The sequence below is a fragment of the Triturus cristatus genome, chromosome 11 (genome assembly GCF_964204655.1).
Source record: "Triturus cristatus chromosome 11, aTriCri1.1, whole genome shotgun sequence".
NCBI classification, from domain to species: Eukaryota; Metazoa; Chordata; class Amphibia; order Caudata; family Salamandridae; genus Triturus; species Triturus cristatus.
In genome coordinates, this window is record NC_140594.1 from 1,157,732,249 (window position 1) to 1,157,752,847 (window position 20,599).

At 45.9% G+C, this 20,599-nt stretch overlaps 1 protein-coding gene across 1 annotated transcript in view; it reads right to left on the reverse strand.

Moving 5' to 3' along the window:
* The window catches only part of LOC146788631 (putative cation-transporting ATPase 13A4), a 404,095-nt gene that overhangs the window by 78,432 nt on the left and 305,064 nt on the right, over positions 1–20,599 (reverse strand). Inside the window, exon 20 of the mRNA XM_085635803.1 lies at positions 7,422–7,541. Within this exon, the coding sequence (XP_085491929.1) occupies positions 7,422–7,541 (120 nt within the window). The remainder of the gene's footprint in view (positions 1–7,421; positions 7,542–20,599) is intronic.

Below are 20,599 nucleotides of genomic sequence, written 5' to 3' on the forward strand. Positions count from 1 at the left end.
CTACCCTGGGTTTCAGGCACTGTGCCCCTCTTCTGTATGTCTGTCTTCTTGTGTAGTGCTTTTATATTTCTTTCTGTAGGTCTGGATACTCTTCAAACTCCTTTCTCTACAAAACATCTTTCTATTAGTTTATTCTCATAACCTCTTTTCCTTTTAAATTTGTTTACCTTGAAATTTACTATTGGTTGACTTACTTCTAGAGTGGAGTATTCTAGCTAGTCTTCTTCTTCTGTGAATTCTTCTTGTAGTGTGTTTCACAAACGCTAATAGTACTCTAAGCTCGAGTTTGTGTATTCCTTGCTTTTCTCTTTTTTCTAGTTATCTACTACTTAGAACTGTGGTGAGTAAATTTATTCACATTGTCTTTTTCAACACTATTGCATAACACGTCCCTCTATTTTTCCTCAGGTTGAATTACGGATTTCTATGTCTATTCAGGTAAGTCTTCTATGCGATCTCTTACAATCATATTCTTTTTTCATTCAATCTCTCATGCCTCCCAATTGTACTTAGCTTCGGTCTTCTTTCTTCTGTCACAGGATGGCGCCAAAAGACCTCCGAAGTTCTGCTCGGGGAAACTGAGAAGTATTGGAAGTCTTCTCGAAGGTAGGAGTGAATTCATTGTCTTTTCCGTCTCTGTGGAATTTTCAGAATTCACTTCTATTATTTCTCACTGAATTATGTATCGTTCCTGACTAGAAAAACTATTCTGTTAACACTAACGCTGACTAACCAACTCTAATTCTGCTCTAAACTCTTTTACTCGGGAGCTCTAGTTTCTAGCTGCGATTCTCTGAATTACCTCAGTGAAATGCGCATTCCTCTTGGAGCGCGCGCCTCACCTAACCTCTGGACACCTGTGGGAGAAAGACTAGACTGCCGCTATGCTTCCAGCGCGGCCGCCATCTTGGAATTCCTTTTTCTGTTTAATTCAGTCCATAGATTGTTCTTTGCCCGTCTGTTCAGTCTTAGGCGGCAGAAAGACCCCAGCGTTGCCCCCATTACCGCCTCTTCGTCCTCTGGAGGCCTGACATATAGACTCCACCACTTTGAGGATAGTATCTTAAGATTCCACTGCATTATAATGTTAGTGGTCGAGCAGAAGAAATATTGAAGATGTGAAATGAAAAAAACATTTATATAGCGTGATGGCTACCCTGAGGCATCCCAGCGCTGCAGAACGAACGTGGACAGACAGAAAGCCCAAAGGTCTGAGCTATCAATCTAATGATTGTTGCAAGTTGGTTACTATGGAATGAGAACATTCAACTGTGAGAAACAGACTAGATTTCTTTAATATGGAGTGAAGCATTGTTTGGATTCAAACCTCAGATACATTGGTATATTCTGACATACATTCATATCACTACTTGTTGAAACGTGTATTAATTCATTACAAATTAATTAGCGCGGTTACACGTCATAATAGGTAAGATTTTTTTAATACAAGATTAGATGTACCCAAGTACATTTTATTATTGTTCAATATTAACTATGTTTTATTACAAAATGTTCCTTTTAAATATTTTACCTTAAAAGCACATACTTATTACTTTAAAGAAAGGCACATGATCAACCTTTCTGTTTGTGTCTTTTTTTTTAGTTCAAAATGTTTTATTAAATTTTTCCATAATAATGAACAAATACAGACAATACAGAAAAAAATTATCATAAGCGAAAATACCTACATAAAATAAGACATTTCTAAAAGCAACTCTAAATACAATAGTTAAAGAGGTATAAATAATCAATTAAAGGAGGGAAGATAAACTAAAAAGAAGGGAAGGGAGGGAGCCATGAAAAATTGCAATGTCAACTTATTAGAAAAAAGAGCTACATTCATCATATAAGGCTTTAAGTAGAATGTCTGTAAAACGGTGGATCAAGTATAAATATACAATTATAAAGATAAGTATACATCTATAGGTAACCAAAAAGAGTGAAACAAATTAGAATTATGATTGATCCCTTTCAGGGATAATTGAGCACCTCTTCTTGTAAAAATGACCCATGACCACCAAGCATGAACCGATAAAGACGAAATATCCTTCCAGCAAAATGTAATTGACTTTGAAGCAGCTGACAGTAGGAAATTAAACAGTTTACCTTCTAATTCAGTTAAGTTATGCAGAAGACCAACAGATTTACATAGTAATATTTTGTAAGAAATAACATCATGAATATGAAATATTTGTTGAATAATATCCCAAACATCAGACCAAAATTTTAAAATTAATGGACATTCAAAAAGCATATGTCGTAATGATCCAGGAAATAATTTACAATGCCAACAAATGTCGTCTTGCATCAGTTTAGCACGAAATAAACGTACTGGGGTCCATAAACAATTAAATAAAATATAAGAATTGGTTTGGTAAAGTGAAACAGGCAGCCATCCTGAAATACTCTTAAGCCAAACAGTCATCCAAGTATCGTTGGACAAAAAAAGTGAAAGCTCAGCATTCCAAAATGTTGAAATAATATTTAAATTGTTTCCTATAGAATTAGATAATTTTTTATATAAAAGAGAGACAGTATGTGATGACGTAGAGATAGTTCGAATATATAGTGCTAAATCTGCTTTAACATTAAACGGAATACCATGAGGGAAGGAGTCTAAAATTGAATCACATAAAGACTCATATTTAATAAAATCAAATTGAGGTAAACTAAATTTCATTTGTAAAGCTTCAAAAGAAATAAAAACATTGTCAAAATAGATATCTTTAAAATAAAAGATACCAGCTTTAATCCAAGCATTACAAAAATTAACATTTCTATTCAATTTAATCACATTACTATGCCACAATGACATATCTTCAGTATGAATCATAGGGGTCAAAAAAGTTGAATCCAGGTCATTAAAAATGAGTTTAGTGGATTTAATAATAACCGATTTATGCACATATGTTGACCTATTGGACATTGTTAGCAAGGTGGTCAATGGAAAAGGATCCACAAGAGACTGCTCTATATGAAACCATGTAGGTTGGTTATTTAAAGAGGAAGGAGGAAACCATATGGAACTTTGTTTCAGTATAAATGCTTTGTGATATAGAAAAAAGTCAGGCAAGCCAAATTCAGCATTGCATTTGGGTATTTTTAATTTTTTATAACCAATACGAGTTGATTTATTATTCCAGAGAAATTTGGAGAGAAGTCTATCAATGTCTTTATAGAATTGTAATGGAAATTGAATAGGAATCATAGCAAGTGTAAAACATTTTTTAGGAGCAATAGTCATTTTAATGGAGTCCATTCTACCCCACCAAGAGAGATGAAGTGAAGACCATTTAGACGTTTTATCTTTGATATAATTCAGAATAAAGTTACTATTTAATGTTAATGTTGCTTTTATGGAGGACACAAATAGAATCCCAAGATATTTTAATTTATCTTTTTGCCACACAATATCAGCCATGGGTAACATATCAGGAGTACAAACAATGTTTAAAGGGAAGAATTCAGTTTTATTAATATTAAGGTTATAGCCAGAAACCATGGAATATTTTGCAATAATTTCTAATATGGCAGGCATTGAGGATATAGGTTCACTAATAAATAACAGCACATCATCAGCATAGGCTAAGGTTTTGATATTAATCTCCTTAATCTTAATACCTTTAATATTAACACAATTTCTTATATGAGTAAGAAAAGGTTCAATTCCAATGAGAAATAAAAGTGGAGAGAGGGGACAACCTTGTCTTGTGCCTCTAAAAAGAGAAAACTAACTAGATACTTGGCCATTGATAAATAAAAATTGCCAATGGATTTTGTCGAAAGCTTTCTCTGCATCCAAAGCCAAAATTCCTGCGGGGGAACTTAAAGTGGAACTCTGTTCAATAACGTGTAATAAGGTTCTTGTGTTATTTGTAGAACATCTATTCTTCATAAAACCGGATTGATCAAGATGTATAATAGAATCCAATATAGGGGCCAGTCTAGAAGCAAGTATTTTAGCATACAATTTACAATCTTGATTAATTAAAGAAATAGGGCGGTGATTTGAAATAAGAGTGGGGTCTTTATCTGGCTTAGGAAGTACAATAATTAAAGCATCAGTAAAGGAACCTGAGATCGTTCCTGAAGAACCAAAAAAAGTAAAAAGTTGAAATAAAATAAGGCAAAAGTTGGGACTGGAACTCTTTATAAAACTCAGCTGGGATACCATCTGGGCCAGGGGATTTATTTTTTTTAATGGATTTAATAGCAGCTAAAATTTCATCTGTAGTAATGGGTAAATCTAGCCCAAGCCTGTCCGAGTGTGAAATTTTGGGCAAATCACATGTATTTAAAAAAGAGTCCAGTATGGAGGGATCATGAGGATCAGGCTTATTATATAAAGTAGAGTAAAAATCCAAAAATTCCTTAACAATATCGTTATGAGATATTGCAATTTTACCATTAGGGCCATGAATTGAGGTAATTTGCGTTCTATCTTTTTTTATACGTAAATAATTAGCTAAAAGCTTCCCAGATCTGCTGGCATTAAAACGGAATTTAGCCTTAGAATTAGAAATTTGGATGCCAGCTCTTGTACTAAGGATTGAGTTAAATTCATATCGAAGCTTTTGTAGCATGCCTTTAAATTGAGGATCATTTGATGAAATAAAAAGCCTTTCAAATTTCACAATTTGTTTTTCCAAACATCTGATACGTGCGTTGAATGTTTTATTTTCATAGGCCATAATTGAAATAGTTACACCCCTAATGTAAGCTTTAAAGGCATCCCATCTATTGACCATAGAAGTGGAACCATCAGGATTGAGTAAAAAATAGTCTTGAATAGCATTTAAGATTTTAGGCTTATTATGTTCATTAAGAACAATTCCAGTATTCATACGCCATCTAGTTTGGTTTGCAAAAGTTGAAGTTAAGTTCAGAACAAAAGAAATCAAGGCATGATCTGAGATGTCAATATTACCAATCTTAGGAGTCTTAACAGATTGGACTAGCTGTGTGGAGATTAAAAAATAATCAATTCTAGAATGCGAATTATGTGGATTAGAGAAAAATGTAAAACATTTTTCTGTAGGAAAGTGCCAACGCCAAATGAAAACTAACTTGGTGGTATGAATAAACGATTTAAAAGCATGAAAAACCTTAGGAGGGTGAAATTTAGTGCTAGATATTCTATACAATAATGGGTCAGCAATAACATTAAAGTCACCTCCAACAATTAAAGGAGCTTTACCCAACTTTAGAACCTCAGTGGTAATATTAGACCAAAAAAGAGGGTCATCCGCAGTAGGACCATAAACATTGAGTAAAAATATGACTGAATCATGAATTTTAATTTTAGCTATAATATATCTTCCATCTGCATCCGAAATTTTGCTTAAGACTTGGCAATGCAATTTTTTTGCAACAAAAATAGCCACCCCATTTTTTTTTACCAATAGCAGGTGATGAAACAATAGTATCTACCCATTTCTTTTTCATATAATTTAAGATTTTGTCATCTATATGAGTCTCTTGAAGAAAACAAATATCTGCCTTACAACTACCTAAATAATCTAAGATTTTTGTACGCTTAACTGGATGACGTAAACCTTTAACATTTAGTGAAACAACTTTAATATTGTGAATATCAGCCATAATGAAGTGAGAAAGAATAAAAAAAGATCAAGAAGAGGAGAAAAAGAAAAGGAGAACAATAATGAGAGAAAATAGTAGCTCCAGAACAAGTAAAAGGAGGTGAAAAAAATTTAAAAAGGAGAAAACGACAAACAGGGTACAAAAATATCAAAGATGAGACGCACATACGCTTAACAAGCATGACCGAACCGTTGGAGCCCAATGTAGTAATGACCCATTAACCTGTCAGAAAAAACGTAAATTAGCTATAATCAAGTATTAGAGTCATGAGTATCCATGGAGTGCTGTGAACGTTGATCCAAAAACTGACGCAAGTCATCAGGACGTTGAAAAGATTTTGACAGATTGTCTTTCCAGATACGCATTGTTGAAGGGTCAAAAAGACCATATTTGAACCCAAGACTTCGCAGTTGAGGCCGAAGAGCAGAAAATTCCTTGCGGATTGAGACTGTTTCCTTGGCAAAGTCTTGATGAATAAAATTTTTATTCCCATTGACCATCAAGGAAGGAATCTCTCGTGCTGCCTTTTGAATCAAAACCAAATGATGATGCCTGAGGACTTTGAAAATCATTTGACGAGGTTTGGTATGTTGAGGATTGCGATGTGAAGGGATTCTATGGTCCTTGTCAATCTCAAATTTTTCTGGAAATTTAATTTGTAGAAGCCCAGGAATCAAATTTTCCAAATACAGTCTACAGTTGCCACCCTCCACATCCTCTGGTAAATTAAAAATGCGTAAATTGTATTGTCTGTTACGATTTTCCATCTCTAGAAGTCGGGTAGACAAAGGAGATATTTTAGCTACAAGTGGAGTGAAAGTCTCAAGCTTAGCCTTATTATCGTGTATTTTAATTGCATTATCAGAGATTTTCATTGACAGACTCGCCATTTCCTTTCGAACATTTTTAATCTCTGAGGCAATAGAATCGGTGTTAACACGAAGCGCTTGAATTTCCTCTAAAATTAAGGATAATGAAGGTTCTGCTGACTCTACCGCCTTTGATTTAATTGGCGGAGGTGAAACCTGCTGCTTCCTTTTAGGATGAATATTTTTATTCTCCATGTTGATTTAGTATCGAAAGTAGGATAATAATAATAAAAATAAAATAACAAAATTGCAAAAATAACAGCAACAACGCAAGAAAATGAAGGAAAAAATACTGCAGCAGTAAGAAAATCCTTATTAAAGCTGGTGCAGCAGCTATAACAGGCTATGGGAGTGGCTAGGCCCAAGCCAGGCCCTTTCCTGAATGCTTGCTCCGCCCCCTGACAGACAAAGCTGGGAATACCTGAAGGCAGAGCTGGAAGCAGAGGCTGGACACCGGAAAACGCCTCAAACACCGTCCAAATCCAAAGAAAATCACAGCAATCAACAGGTAAGATGTTCAGAAGTCAAGCGACCTCATTTGCGCCGCAAAACTGACAGGATTCGTCGTTATTGAACGAAAAACGGGCGAAAAAGCGCCGGAGCTCACTACACGGCGGCCATCTTGTTTCACGCGCTTGCGCGTCTACTGTTTGTGTCTTGACTCTGAGATAAACTGAAATTTAATTCTGATGGACTCTTAGGGAAGGATGTGTGTAGGTTATTCCGGAGTTGTTATTTTACACCACTCTGTGTATGGTTTTCACTTCTAGCCATCATGAGTTTAAATAGGAAAATGAAAAACTGGCATCACTACAAAGAGCCTAACCTCAGTTTTTTTGCTCAGTAATTCTGATACATCATACAAACGTCAGATGTGTGCGATGCAAATTCCAAGCTACACAACATGACACACTATTGCTGTTTAGTTGCTTACTCATTACGGGTGCTTACCTTCGGCAGCAAACTGTAGAAATACTTCTCCAAATTAGTGTAGGTTTTTCCACTCATTGCAAAATGGTAATCCTTTTCATCAGTGATGGTGTAGCCACCTTCAGCCTTTATGTGCATTTCCTATAACATGAGGAAGGATCTGGTTAGATGAAAGCATGAGGACCAGGTGCCTGGAGACATGCTGTTGTCTTATGGAGAGGTCTGTTCCACTTTCTCAGAGTTGATGCATGTACCACCACCAGGAGCACTGGCTTCTTCCTTGCACAACTCTCTGGTCTAATTGACTACTCCTGATGTGGAAGGTTATGGATCACTCCTTACAACACAAACTCCATCTGAAGCGGGGCATTAACCAGGGAAAGGATCACACGGCAGGACTCTCACCGCCTCTTACATTGCAGGATGACAGTAGTGGGACAAAATGCCAATTTACATGCCAAAGAAGAGGGGCACACCACGGGACACTCACTGCATCTTAATTTCGAAAGAAGAGTCAGACATGGGTCAGGGAACAGACCACACCACAGAACACTCTCTGCATCTTACATTTCTTGGCAGGATCAGGACACAGACAAGGGATACTCACTTCATCCTACATTACAGGGCTGGAGCAGGGCACAGACAAGGTACACTATACAGATCACACCACAGGAGAGTCAACACATCTTCAGTAAAGGGTAGGAACAAAACCGAGACAAGGGACAGTCCACACTGCAGGAGACTCACAGCAGCATCTTGCATTCAAGGGAGGGATTAAAGAAACAGCAAATATTTCAATAATGCAGCCATTATTCATTGGTCCATCAGTTTTAACCACATTTTGTACATTTTATAAGATGAGCATCTTTGTTTTGTGGGTGGATATTTTTACAGCTATTTCCTGATCAGAATCATGTAACGCAGACCTTTGCAATTACTACTGCTGTGATATACAGAACTATATTTTCCTGTATAGGCAGAACCAGGCCTCCGCTCGGCCCTGACCCCATCTTGTTTATGGAAGCATCCATGTTACTCATTGTGTGTTGAAATGTTTCACTGACACCGCATGCACTAGAATGTGCGCTCAAGCTATGTGATGGCGCTTATGCTATGTGATGGCGCTTATGCTATGTGATGGCATGCTGTTTACAAAGGACTCTGGAAGCCGAAGCCTTTTTTGACTTTACAAGTTTCTTCCTGGTGCTCCCTGTAGACTATTAAATTAAGAGTCTTTTCATGTTTATGTAGCCACATTCCTTCTAGCATCTCCAATGACACCAGGTCAAAATGGAACTTATTATTAGTCATTTAGGGGAGTGGTGCTAGGATGGTGGTATCCTATGACGTGTAATAATGCTGCACTGTGATTGGAGGATGTCCTGTTACATTTGCTGATCTTATGTCTACTGTACAATTTCCATTGTGCGAATTCCATTGTAATATATATTATAAAAAGTCCTGATTTTGGGGGAGAGGCAGATTCTTTTGGGTCCCTATGAGGAATTTTGCCCATTTCTCTAGTGATTTGGACACTCTGGACTTAGTGCCTGATTACAACGATGCAGGACTGGGTGGTACGCCACTGTCGAAGGTCACCACCACCTGCCAGCCAGATTACAAGTTGAAAGTGGTCTGGCGGGTGAGAGGTGTGGCAGTCCCATTGCGGTGCCTCAGAAAACAGCCACTGCAATGGGACTGCACAACAAGGGTCCTGCACTACATGGACTAGAAAGTCCATGTCGTTCAGGAACTGGGGTGCATGCACACAAGGGGCACAACATGTGCCCACTGCATGCATCCCGATGCGGAGGAGGCATGGAGGGCCCCCTTTGTTTCCTCTCCACCACGGTTTTCATGGAGGAAGAACCTCCATGACAATGCTGGCAGAGAGGGAACTCGTAATAGAATTGGCGGGACCGCAGCAGTTCTGCCAAGCATATTGTGGCCTCATTATGTCATAATGGGATGGACGGACCGCAGATGCGGAGCTGGACCACCACAGATGTGGGTCCCGTGCTCTCCATGCCACCAGAGTCAAGCTATCCTGGCTGAAGAGGGGTGAAACCCCCAAAACCGGTCCTAGGATGCTTGTTTCCAGTCCAGGGAGGACCTGGCTTGGAAGTTCGGGCTGGACTGTTCCCATGAGGCACAGGGTCAAGACTGGTTTGCATATGGCTGGGTCCAAACTGGAATGGCATGGTGAGCAAAAAAATGATGGATTTAAGCCCAGATCTCTGTATTGGAGTGAATGTATGACATTGTTCTGCATTCTATACATCAACTGTTGTTTTTGCACAGAAGCACCCCCATGAGTCTGGTGGACCTCAGACCGCCAGGCTCGTAATCAGGCTCTTAATATATTTTAACGTGTCCTTCCTGTAGGCGATGAGGGCACAACAACCAAGCACACTGGTGAGCAATTCAGAATATTGTTTTCCAAACCCTGAAGTCCTGTATCAACGGCGCTTCACTCTCCTAGGTCCCACCACCCAGGACCAATTCCACAACAACAATATTTACAATTGGAAAGTAGCGTTGATGTGCCAACTGTGGTATTCAATCAATTATTGCATTCATTTAAGGACCGACTCCATAGGCAAGCTTGCTTCATATGAATATTCCATTACATCATACACATCATATGAAGCAAGCTTGCCTATGGATTTGGTTCTTTAAATGAATGCAATATTTGATTGAATACCACGGTTGGCACAGACGCTCCTTTCCAATTGGAGACCTTAGTGTATTTTCCAAAGTTGCTCATGCGGCATCTATTGTAAATATTGTGAGCCTTCAGGGCAACTGATTTCTGACTCATATGATTGGTTCATTGAGACCCACTCGGTTTGCGTCTTCTGAATTGTACTTTAATAGTTGAATAAACCTTCATGGTTTGTGATTTAGTGCTAGCAACTCCATCTTGAGTCAATCCTTATTTAGGGACTGTCATTCTAGTGCTGTGTTGACTTTTAGTTTTAGGGATATATTTCCTTATTTATTCTTTGGGGTAGCACGGTCCGGACCCCATATAGGCTTTTCACCTCTGTTTCATAAATTATCAGGGAGCTAGCCCCTACAGCATTGCAAGGTCAGGCATTTAATTTAGTGTTCTTGGCCATTCAGGTATTTCCTGGCTGTTGAATGTTTCAGGGGTACATTTACTACTCATCAATAGGCTACCATAATCGAGCCTTAAAAGTGTCCATGACCCTTTTCTTGAAATCATGGTGCCGGTGCCTGCTCCCAAACACAGATAGAAACGTCACTCCTGATTCTCTCGCCTGACTTCAAACAGCATCCATTCAATGTAACTTGTTTTTCCAGGCCATTAGAACAAGCAAACTGGAAAAAGGTGATACACCATATGTGCGTTCACTTGTGTGTTGAAGTTTTAATCTGCAGGTGGCCAAAGTTGGTGCCTGGAATTGGAGGTGCACTCTGGCTTCCTAAAGCAGCCAAAATAGAAGGACTCCACTCAATTCTCCTTGTCAGACTAAACCATAAATTCACTAAATAAACCTGTGCAGAAACTTCTGGTAGCTTGGCACCAATCAGTCAGGCTTAACTCAGGGGCAATGTGTAAACGTATTCATGCAGCACTCAAACAGTAATAAAGTTAAATCACAACTCAAGAATAATCCCAAACCAATTTAGAAAAAGAGAGTAAAGTTTAACAAAGAAAATAACACCAAATCAACAAAAATCCAACCAGTATGTCTAGAGATTGAGGTTTTTAAGATTTAGGTGAAAATAGCACCATAAAGCACCACACGCAATTACCGGGACGTGCTGGACAGGGGAACATAAGTTGGAGCGTGGGTTGGATACGTGGACCAGGTTCGTACGGTTGATGAGTTACCCTCTTAAGCTTGAATTAAGAGATGCTGTTTGCATTGGCAGGTCCCACAAGGAGGTCATTGTCGGCGCGAGGGTAGGTCAGGCATCACCGACAGACACTGTTTTGGCATGAAGAGGCGGTCATATCTAATGCTTTGCATTGTGGTCAATGTGGACTGTCGCTGTCAGCGCAAAGGACACGGCAAAGTGGAGCTTTGCGTTGGAGGTTGCCACAGGCAGTCGTATCTTGACACAAAGAGGTCGTTTTGTGTTCAAGGAGCACAAAACTTCTGTATCGTCACCTTCTCTTCAGGGAGAGTGTACACTGATGACAGCTAAAAGTCCAGGACCTGGGGGCACGTCTTGGGGATCAGGATTCACTCCAGCAGTAGCCAGTGGCAAGGGTTAGGCAGGTCGAGTTGGAGCTGGGCAGCTGCAGGGAGGACTCTAGAAAATTGTGGTGTCCCTTTAGGTCAAACAGGAGGTCAGCCAACTGACTCTTGGTGTCACACATAGGAAGCATAAGTTCAAGGCATGCAGATCGAATCTTAATTCCTCAGATAGGAGGACAGTCCTTCTGAATCTTCAACAGGTTCAGGAGTGTTCTGATGAGAGATTCTGAAGGTGCCACTTTTATCCGCAGTGCCAGTCTGTGTGAGGGAGATACCCCCTTTGCCTAACTTTTCCCCTTTCCAGGGGTTGGCTCCAAAGTGTCATGGGTAACAAATGGCAGGCAGGCCTAGGTGTGAGTTGCATTTGTCAGTGGCAGGCAGCCCTTAGAAGTCAGGAAGGCTGAATACAACCCCCCAGGACATCCTGCTCAGGAGAGAAACACCCTGCCTGTTGGACCTGTCAGCCCTAGGATGGTCTCCCCATCTATTTTTGATCGTGCCTCATTTTTTCCACCCTCATTTTTATGTTGGACTTAGGTCTCTGGGCACCTTTTCATTGCCAATCAGTGTTAAGGTGCAGGTGCTCCCTTCTCCCAAGATGGCTGCCACAGGCCCCTGCTACTGCGGAGTGGTCTTCATTAGTAGCACCCTAGCTGCCAGGAGCTGGCTGGGACCCCACAACAATATTGCGACACCAGCCCGCCTTTTTTGTCCCATAGGTAGAATGGGGAAGCTCCTGGAATGTGCTGGAACCTTCTAGAAGGGAGGTGTGGTTTTTACTTTTGCCGCCTTGGATAGAGGTCACCTGACCTAGGGATACTTAACAGAGGGAGGGAACTTTTTCTAGTCAGTTGGCCATTGGGGTAGAGCAGAGCTGGAGAATCCACGCAGGAGTGTTAGGCGGTAGGGCCTAGCCAGGGACTTATGCCTCTGAGAGTGACAGGATTTAGGTGCTGCCTCTTAAGTGAGTGAGGGATCCTGTAAAGCCCACTGATCCTGCCCAGTAGAAGGAGGACCCAGGGACCCTCTGCCTACCTGACTAGGAAGGACCTAGTCGCCAACTCAATCCCTACCCCCCAGGAACAGAACCCCCCAAGGGCGCCGGAAATATCTGCGCCATCAGGACTTCAGGTCACCCCTGAATGCTGAAACTGAATGCTGAGACCTCGTGTCACGACTGCATGCTGAACCTGAATGCTGACACTGAATGCTGAGACCTCGTGTCACGACTGCATGCTGAACCTGAATGCTGAGACTTCATGTCAAACCTGAACACTGAAACTTTACGCTAAAGCTGATTGCGGAACGGTTGGGGATCAACCAGGTACCAGCATGAGACCCCTGCGCTCCCTGACCTGGCCTGGAATCCCCTGCATCAACCCCCGTTGAGCACGGAGCTCTCCCGCTAAATTTGACCCCCCCCCTTGGTGTGCGGGGACCAGAGTGCACTCACCGCTGCGGCCCGGAAGCCTGAAGTGTGCATCATCACCCCAGCGTGGCCCGCGGAGAAGCCCGGGGCCCCGTCGCTGCCGTGGCAGTTGCATGCAGAGGTGTGTAAGGCCGTGGCCTGCCCCGTCGCGGAAGTACCTACTGCGGAGTACGGAGCTGAGTCGGACGCCTCCAGACGTCGAGATCGAGGTAAGCCGGGAGGCTTGGGACGGACCCGGTGCGCCCCCTACAGACTGGGAGCGGCACCGCACCCTGACACCCGGATTCCCCCTTCGTGGGAGTTCCCCCCGCTCACCCAAGACTGTGACACCCCGCCGAGGGATTGCCCCTCTCCTCCGAGACTGTCGAGCAGCGTTGTGCCCCACGAACTGCACAGAAGTATTTGAAGCTTGATTAGTACGAGTAGCGCTATGCTCGCAGGCTTTGCTCTGAAGTGGTCAATGCTCAATTATTACGAGTAACGCTGTGTTGGTAAGCTTTGCTCTGAAGTGTCCAATGCTCATTTATTACGAGTAACGCTACGTTCGCAGGCTTTGCTCTAAAGTGTTCGATGCTCAATTATTACGAGTAACGCTGTGTTGGTAAGCTTTGCTCTGAAGTGTCCAATGCTCATTTATTACGAGTAACGCTACGTTCGCAGGCTTTGCTCTAAAGTGTTCAATGCTCAATTATTACGAGTAACGCTGTGTTGGTAGGCTTTGCTCTGAAGTGTTCAATGCCCCGTTATTACGAGTAACGCTGTGTTGGTAGGCTTTGCTCCGAAGTGTTCGATGCTCAAGTATTACGAGTAACGCTATGTTCGCAGGCGCTGCTCACAAGGATTCACGGTGCAATTATTGCGAGTAGCGCGGGAACCGCCCACTGAGGCGCTAAGGGTACCAGAGGGGCGGGAAGTCTGCGAAGTCCCCTGAGCCCCCACTAGACCCCAGGGGTGGCGCTACGATTCCCAGTCCGTACAACGGATGTTAAGGTATACGAGTGTGGCCTAGGGCCTCAGAGGGAATTGCTGGTGAATATAGCCCTGAGGTCACCAGGGACTGCCTACAGCACCGTTATGTATGATTGGTGCAACAGATGCTAACCTATGTAATGAACTGCATTTACATCTAATGAACTGCATTTACATCTAATGAACTGCATTTACATCTAATGAATTGCATTTACATATAATGAACTGTATTGACGTGTAACTGCGTAGATAAATTTGAGTTGTTTACATAAACCCTACAGTGTGGCGTCCCTTATTGTGTGCGTTCCCTGCTTCAGAGGGGGTGTGTGTTGTATGGTCGCTTTACACAAAAGCCTTTGGGTGCCCAGCCGCTCGAGTCACGTTACCCCCTTAGGGCTTGGTGACCCCAGGTCTTACATTTTTGGCGAGCGGTGGGATTAGGACCTGTGACCATACAGCACCCTTCCGGGAAGCGGAGGGCGCCACAATTAAACGCCTATTGTATTTGAGCTCTGCAACTGTTAATACTGCACTGATTACATTCCACTGTCCAGACTGAGGGTGTAGAAATCCTGGTTAGCTTGCAACTGTCACCCATTCCCTAGAATATTTTCTTCTTCCTTAGTATCTAGGTCCCCACCTGTCACGATGGGAATTCCGGTTAGCCGACCTCGAGGGGTACACTGTAAGGCAACTGAGGGAATTCGGGCATAGGATGGGGGTGCCTGGGGTGCGGAGGGCCAAAGGACCGGAACTCCGTACCGCCTTAAGGGCATGGGTAGAGGCCCACCCAGAAGGGAGAGAGGATGAGGGACAGGAGGCACCAGATGCACCTCAGGAGGAGAGCGCCCAGGAAGTACTAGACATACTAAATGTAGATGTGTCTGAAAATGTGCCCCCAGGGAGACGTTCTGGGGCCAGTAGTAGGACAGGGTCTAGGAGGAGCGTGTCTCCAGAGGAGTACGAGGACAGGAGGGAGGAGAGGCAGTTAAAGTGGGAGCTAGCGAAATTGGAACATGAGAGAGAAAACGAGAGATGGGCAATGGAGGAAAAGAAGCTGGCGCACGAGCTTCAGCTGAAGGAGTTGGAGCTGCGCGCCCTCCAGTTAAATGCGTCCAATAAGGACAATGGTGGCAGCATACCAAGAGAGTCACAGGAGTCAAAATTTTACCTACCCAAAGAAGTCATTGCCAGCTACACAGTGGGAGATGATATTGCCAAGTGGTTGGAAGCATACGAGGTGGCCTTGACTGCCCATGGGGTTCCCGAGAGCAATTGGGGAGGGGGCCTGTATCGCTATATACCTCCCAATGTCAGGGACACCCTGTTATACTTAACCAAGGCGGATCAGGTCAGGTATGCCCCGATGAAAGAGGCCTTACTCAAGAAATTTGGTCTCAACCCCGAGAGGTACAGGCAGAAGTTCCATGGCAGCCATAAGCTGTCCACACAGACGTGGGTGGATTTTTTTGACTATGCAAGGCACTAGATGGTTGGGTGCGTGGCAGCGAGGTGCAGGACTATCAAGGGGTGTACAATCTTTTTTTACGGGAGCACCTCTTGGATAAGTGCTTTCCGGAGCTGCGCCAACATCTGGTGGACCGCAAGTTAACGGATCCCCGTGAGCTTGCGGAGGAGGCAGATATTTGGGTGAGCACCCGGGTGTCTCACAAGGGCCCCGGGGGAGATGGCTCGAAAGGCGGATAGGGTTTCCCCCAGAAGAGAGAGGGGGGAGAGAAAAAGGTGGAGTTCTCAAAAGGCCCCTAAAATAAGTTTGGGAAAGGAGTAGGAACCCCACCCCCGTCCAATTCCCCAAAACCCACTTACCCTGACAGGAGTCAGCAGCCAAGGATTGTGAGGTGCTATGAATGTGAGGAGATTGGACACTACAAAGGAGATCCCAAGTGTCGCAAGCGACCCCCAGCCCCACCGGGCGGGAAGAGCCCCAGGGTAAGTAGTGTAGCGCTTGGGGTGGAGTTGCCCTTAGATAGGGAAGGGGAGTGAACAGGCCTGACCCTGGTTTCACTCGGGGATAGAGATGTGGTCCCCGTAGTGTCCCTGTCCCCGAACACTACTAAATATCAGCAGAGGGTGAAAGTTAACGGGGAGGAGGTGGAGGCTCTGAGGGAAACAGGAGCCAGCATGACCACTGTAGTGAGGCGGCTGGTGTCCCCAGACCAAGTAGTCCCCAAGGAGTCCCATCCGGCCGTATTGGCTGACGGCAGTGTGAGTTACTATCCAGTGGCTCGTGTTCCATTTGAGTGGGGAGGAGTCAAAGGCCTACTGAGAGTTGCGGTGAGCCCTGCCTTGCCTGTGGGGTGTTTGCTAGGGAACGACCTGGAGCACACCAAGTGGAAAGATGTCGAGTTTCACGCTCACACCGAGATGCTGGGATTACCAGGGTGGACAAGCGTAGTCACGCGGTCCATGGCTGCCCGGCATGGAACTCATCCCGGGTTGGAGCCTGGAATCATGGCCCAACCCAACGCCAAGAGTGGGAAGAAGAAGGTGGTAGAGGACACGCCCCGTGAGATGGATGGTGAGGCCGCAGAGGTGCCCCCGGAGTCCGCAGAGGTGGATGTCGTTCCCGTGGGGGACTTGCCGACCCTTGCCGACTGGCATGTGGAAGGAGCGCCTACCCGGGAGGAATTTTGTCAGGCACAAACGGCGTGCCCCACGCTTGAAGGCATGCGGCGACAGGCCGAAGCCCAAGTGGCCAGTCAGGAGGCGGGCGGATATCATGTGTATTGGGAGGATGGTCTCCTGTACAGTGAGCCTAAGGTGCCGGTACATGGATCTTCGAGGGCCATAGTGGTCCCCCAATGTTACCGGGCCTTCCTGCTGGAGTTAGCGCACGAGATACCCTTAGCCGGACATCTGGGCCAGGACAAAACCTTTGCGCTGTTGGTCCCACATTTTTATTGGCCCAGGATGAGGACTGCCTCAGACACCTTTTGTAAGACCTGTAAGTCTTGTCAGGCAAGTGGCAAGACTGGGACTAAATTTAAGGTCCCTTTGGAACCGCTCCCGGTGGTCGGGACCCCTTTTGAAAGGTCGGCATAGACATTGTTGGGCCATTGGACCCTCCGACCGCAGCGGGACACCGGTTCATTCTGGTCTTGGTGGACCATGCCACTCGGTACCCAGAGGCTAGTCCTCTGAGGACCATCAATGCACCGGTGGTGGCGCGGGCACTGTTGGGGATTTTTACCCGAGTGGGATTCCCCCAGGGTCGTGGTGTCGGACAGAGGCACGAACTTCATGTCGGCCTATATGCAGGCCATGTGGAAGGAGTGTGGAGTGACCTACCGGTTCTCCACTCCTTACCACCCCCAGACTAACGGGCTCGTAGAGTGCTTCAACAAAACCTTGAAGGGAATGATCCGAAGCCTACCAGAGGGCTTGAGGCGTAAATGGGACGTCCTCCTCCCCTGCTTGTTGTTCTCCTACCGGGAGGTACCGCAGAAGGGAGTCGGGTTCAGCCCTTTGGTGTTGCTCTATGGCCATCCCGTTAGGGGTCCCCTCAGTTTAGTGAAAGAGGGGTGGGAGAAGACTTCGCAGAAGCTTCCCCGTGACATTGTCAGCTACATGCTGGCGTTCCGCAGCCAGATGGCCAGGCTGTGGAAGGCGGCCTCAGAGAACCTAGAGGCTAGCCAGACCGTTATGAAGGAGTGGTACAACCGCAACGCTCGGATGGTCGAGTTGGACGTTGGACAGAAGGTGTGGGTCATGGAACCTGGGGAGCTTTGTGCCCTCCAGGACCGGTGGACTGGTCCATATGACATTTTGGAGCGACGAGGCCAGACCACATACGTAGTGGATCTAAAGACCCCCCGACAGCCCCTGAGGGTATTCCACGTCAACCGCCTGAAGCCGCACCATGAGCGATCAGAGCTTGCTCTCCTTATGGTGATGGATGGGAGCGAAGAGGAAGAGAGTGAAGCTCTTCCTGACCTTCTAGTGGTACAGGAGAAGGATGGCTCGGTAGAAGGTGTAGTCCTTTCCCCATCCTTGACCCCAGAGCAACAGAGGGACTGCCACCATGTCCTGGGACAGTTTGCCTCATTGTTCTCCCTCACGCCTGGAATCACTCATCTGTGTACCCATGATGTGGACACAGGGGACAGCCCCCCGGTGAAGAACAAGTCTTACCGGCTCTCTGACCGAGTGAAGGATAGCATCCAGCGTGAGGTAGCCAAGATGTTGGAGCTGGGGGTGATAGAACCTTCCAGCAGCCCGTGGGCTAGTCCGCTGGTGTTGGTGCCGAAAGCGGCCCCACCGGGTACCACACCGGAACTTCGGTTTTATGTGGACTACAGGGGGTTGAACTCTGTCACGAAGACAGATGCTCACCCCATCCTACGAGTGGACGAGCTGGTGGACCGGCTGGGAGCAGCCCGGTACCTCAGCACCATTGATCTAACATCCGGATATTGGCAGATTGCCATGGCCGATGGAGCAATGGAGAAGACAGCATTCTCCACCCCCAAGGGCCACTTTCAGCTCCGAGTGATGCCCTTTGGGCTCAAAAATGCTCCGGCCACATTCCAGCGGTTAGTGAATGAGGTACTATCTGGTCTGGAGTCCTTCTCAGCGGCATACCTGGATGACATAGCTGTCTTCAGCAGCACCTGGGAGGACCATCTGCAGCACCTCCAGGAGGTATTGCAGGCGCTACAACGCGCTGGCCTAACCATTAAAGCCAGCAAGTGCCAGATTGGACAGGGATCTGTCGTGTACCTGGGACACCTGGTGGGCGGAGGTAAGGTGCAACCCCTCCAGGCCAAAATAGAAACCATCTTGGCTTGGGAGCCCCCCAAGACCCAAACAGAGGTCCGAGCTTTCCTCGGCCTCACTGGGTATTACCGCCGGTTCGTCAAGGGATATGGTACCATCGTAAGCCCCTTGACAGAATTAACCTCGAAGAAGCAATCTCGCAAGGTTATATGGACAGCTGCTTGCCAGGAGGCATTTGACACGCTGAAACATGCGATGTGTACCGCTCAAGGACTCGCAACTCCAGATTTCAGTAAGGAATTCATTGTACAGACAGACGCCTCAGAGCACGGCATAGGTGCGGTGCTCTCGCAACTCAGCACCGAGGGCCAAGATCAACCTGTGGCCTTCATCTCCAGAAGACTCCTCCCTCGGGAACGGCGATGGAGCACCATTGAGAGAGAAGCCTTCGCGGTGGTCTGGGCTCTGAAGAAGTTGAGGCCATATCTCTTTGGAACTCACTTCCTAATCCAGACTGACCACCGCCCCCTTCGCTGGCTCATGCAGATGAGAGTCGAAAACCCCAGGTTGTTGAGGTGGTCCATTTCCCTACAGGGAATGGACTTTTGGGTGGAACATCGGCCCGGAGTTGACCACGCCAATGCTGACGGTATCTCCAGGTTTTTCCGCCTTAGCGATGAGAACTCCCTAGAGGTTGGGTAGCTCTCCCCTCTTTTGGCTGGGGGGGACGCGTGTTGGACCTGTCAGCCCTAGGGTGGTCTCCCCATCTATTTTTGATCGTGCCTCATTTTTTCCACCCTCATTTTTATGTTGGACTTAGGTCTCCGGGCGCCTTTTCATTGCCAATCAGTGTTAAGTTGCAGGTTCTCCCTTCTCCCAAGATGGCTGCCACAGGCCCCTGCTACTGCGGAGTGATCTTCATTAGTAGCACCCTAGCTGCCAGGAGCTGGCTGGGACCCCACAACAATGTTGCGACACCAGCCCGCCTTTTTTGTCCCATAGGTAGAATGGGGAAGCTCCTGGAATGTGCTGGAACCTTCTAGAAGGGAGGTGTGGTTTTTACTTTTGCCGCCTTGGATAGAGGTCACCTGACCTAGGGATACTTAACAGAGGGAGGGAACTTTTTCTAGTCAGTTGGCCAGTGGGGTAGAGCAGAGCTGGAGAATCCACGCAGGAGTTTTAGGCGGTAGGGCCTAGCCAGGGACTTATGCCTCTGAGAGTGACAGGATTTAGGTGCTGCCTCTTAAGTGAGTGAGGGATCCTGTAAAGCCCACTGATCCTGCCCAGTAGAAGGAGGACCCAGGGACCCTCTGCCTACCTGACTAGGAAGGACCTAGTCGCCAACTCAATCCCTACCCCCCAGGAACAGAACCCCCCCAAGGGCGCCGGAAATATCTGCGCCATCAGGACTTCAGGTCACCCCTGAATGCTGAGACCTCGTGTCACGACTGCATGCTTGTTGGACAGGCCACATGAAGGGCTTGCTCCCTCCCCGCATGACAGGGCCCGAGCCCCGGCCCTCCAGGTGTTACCCACAGAAGCAACCCGCACCCCGTCCCAAGACGGGATTCCTGCCCCCGGACATCTCTGTATCATGGGGCCGAACCACTACCGGCTCCCTCGCCCGGCCCGGCCGCCATCTTGGACACTGCACCATGAGGCCGCATGGCCTCAGCTCGACCCTAACCCTGGGCCTGGCCAGGCCCCGACATCCCGGCACCACCATCCACCCAGGAGGTGAACGGACCACTTGGCAGGTCAATGGGAGAAAGAAGTGTCGATGGCTCTCCCCCCGCCAGGTGCCGATCGCCCCCAGCTCCCCCGGGCGCTGG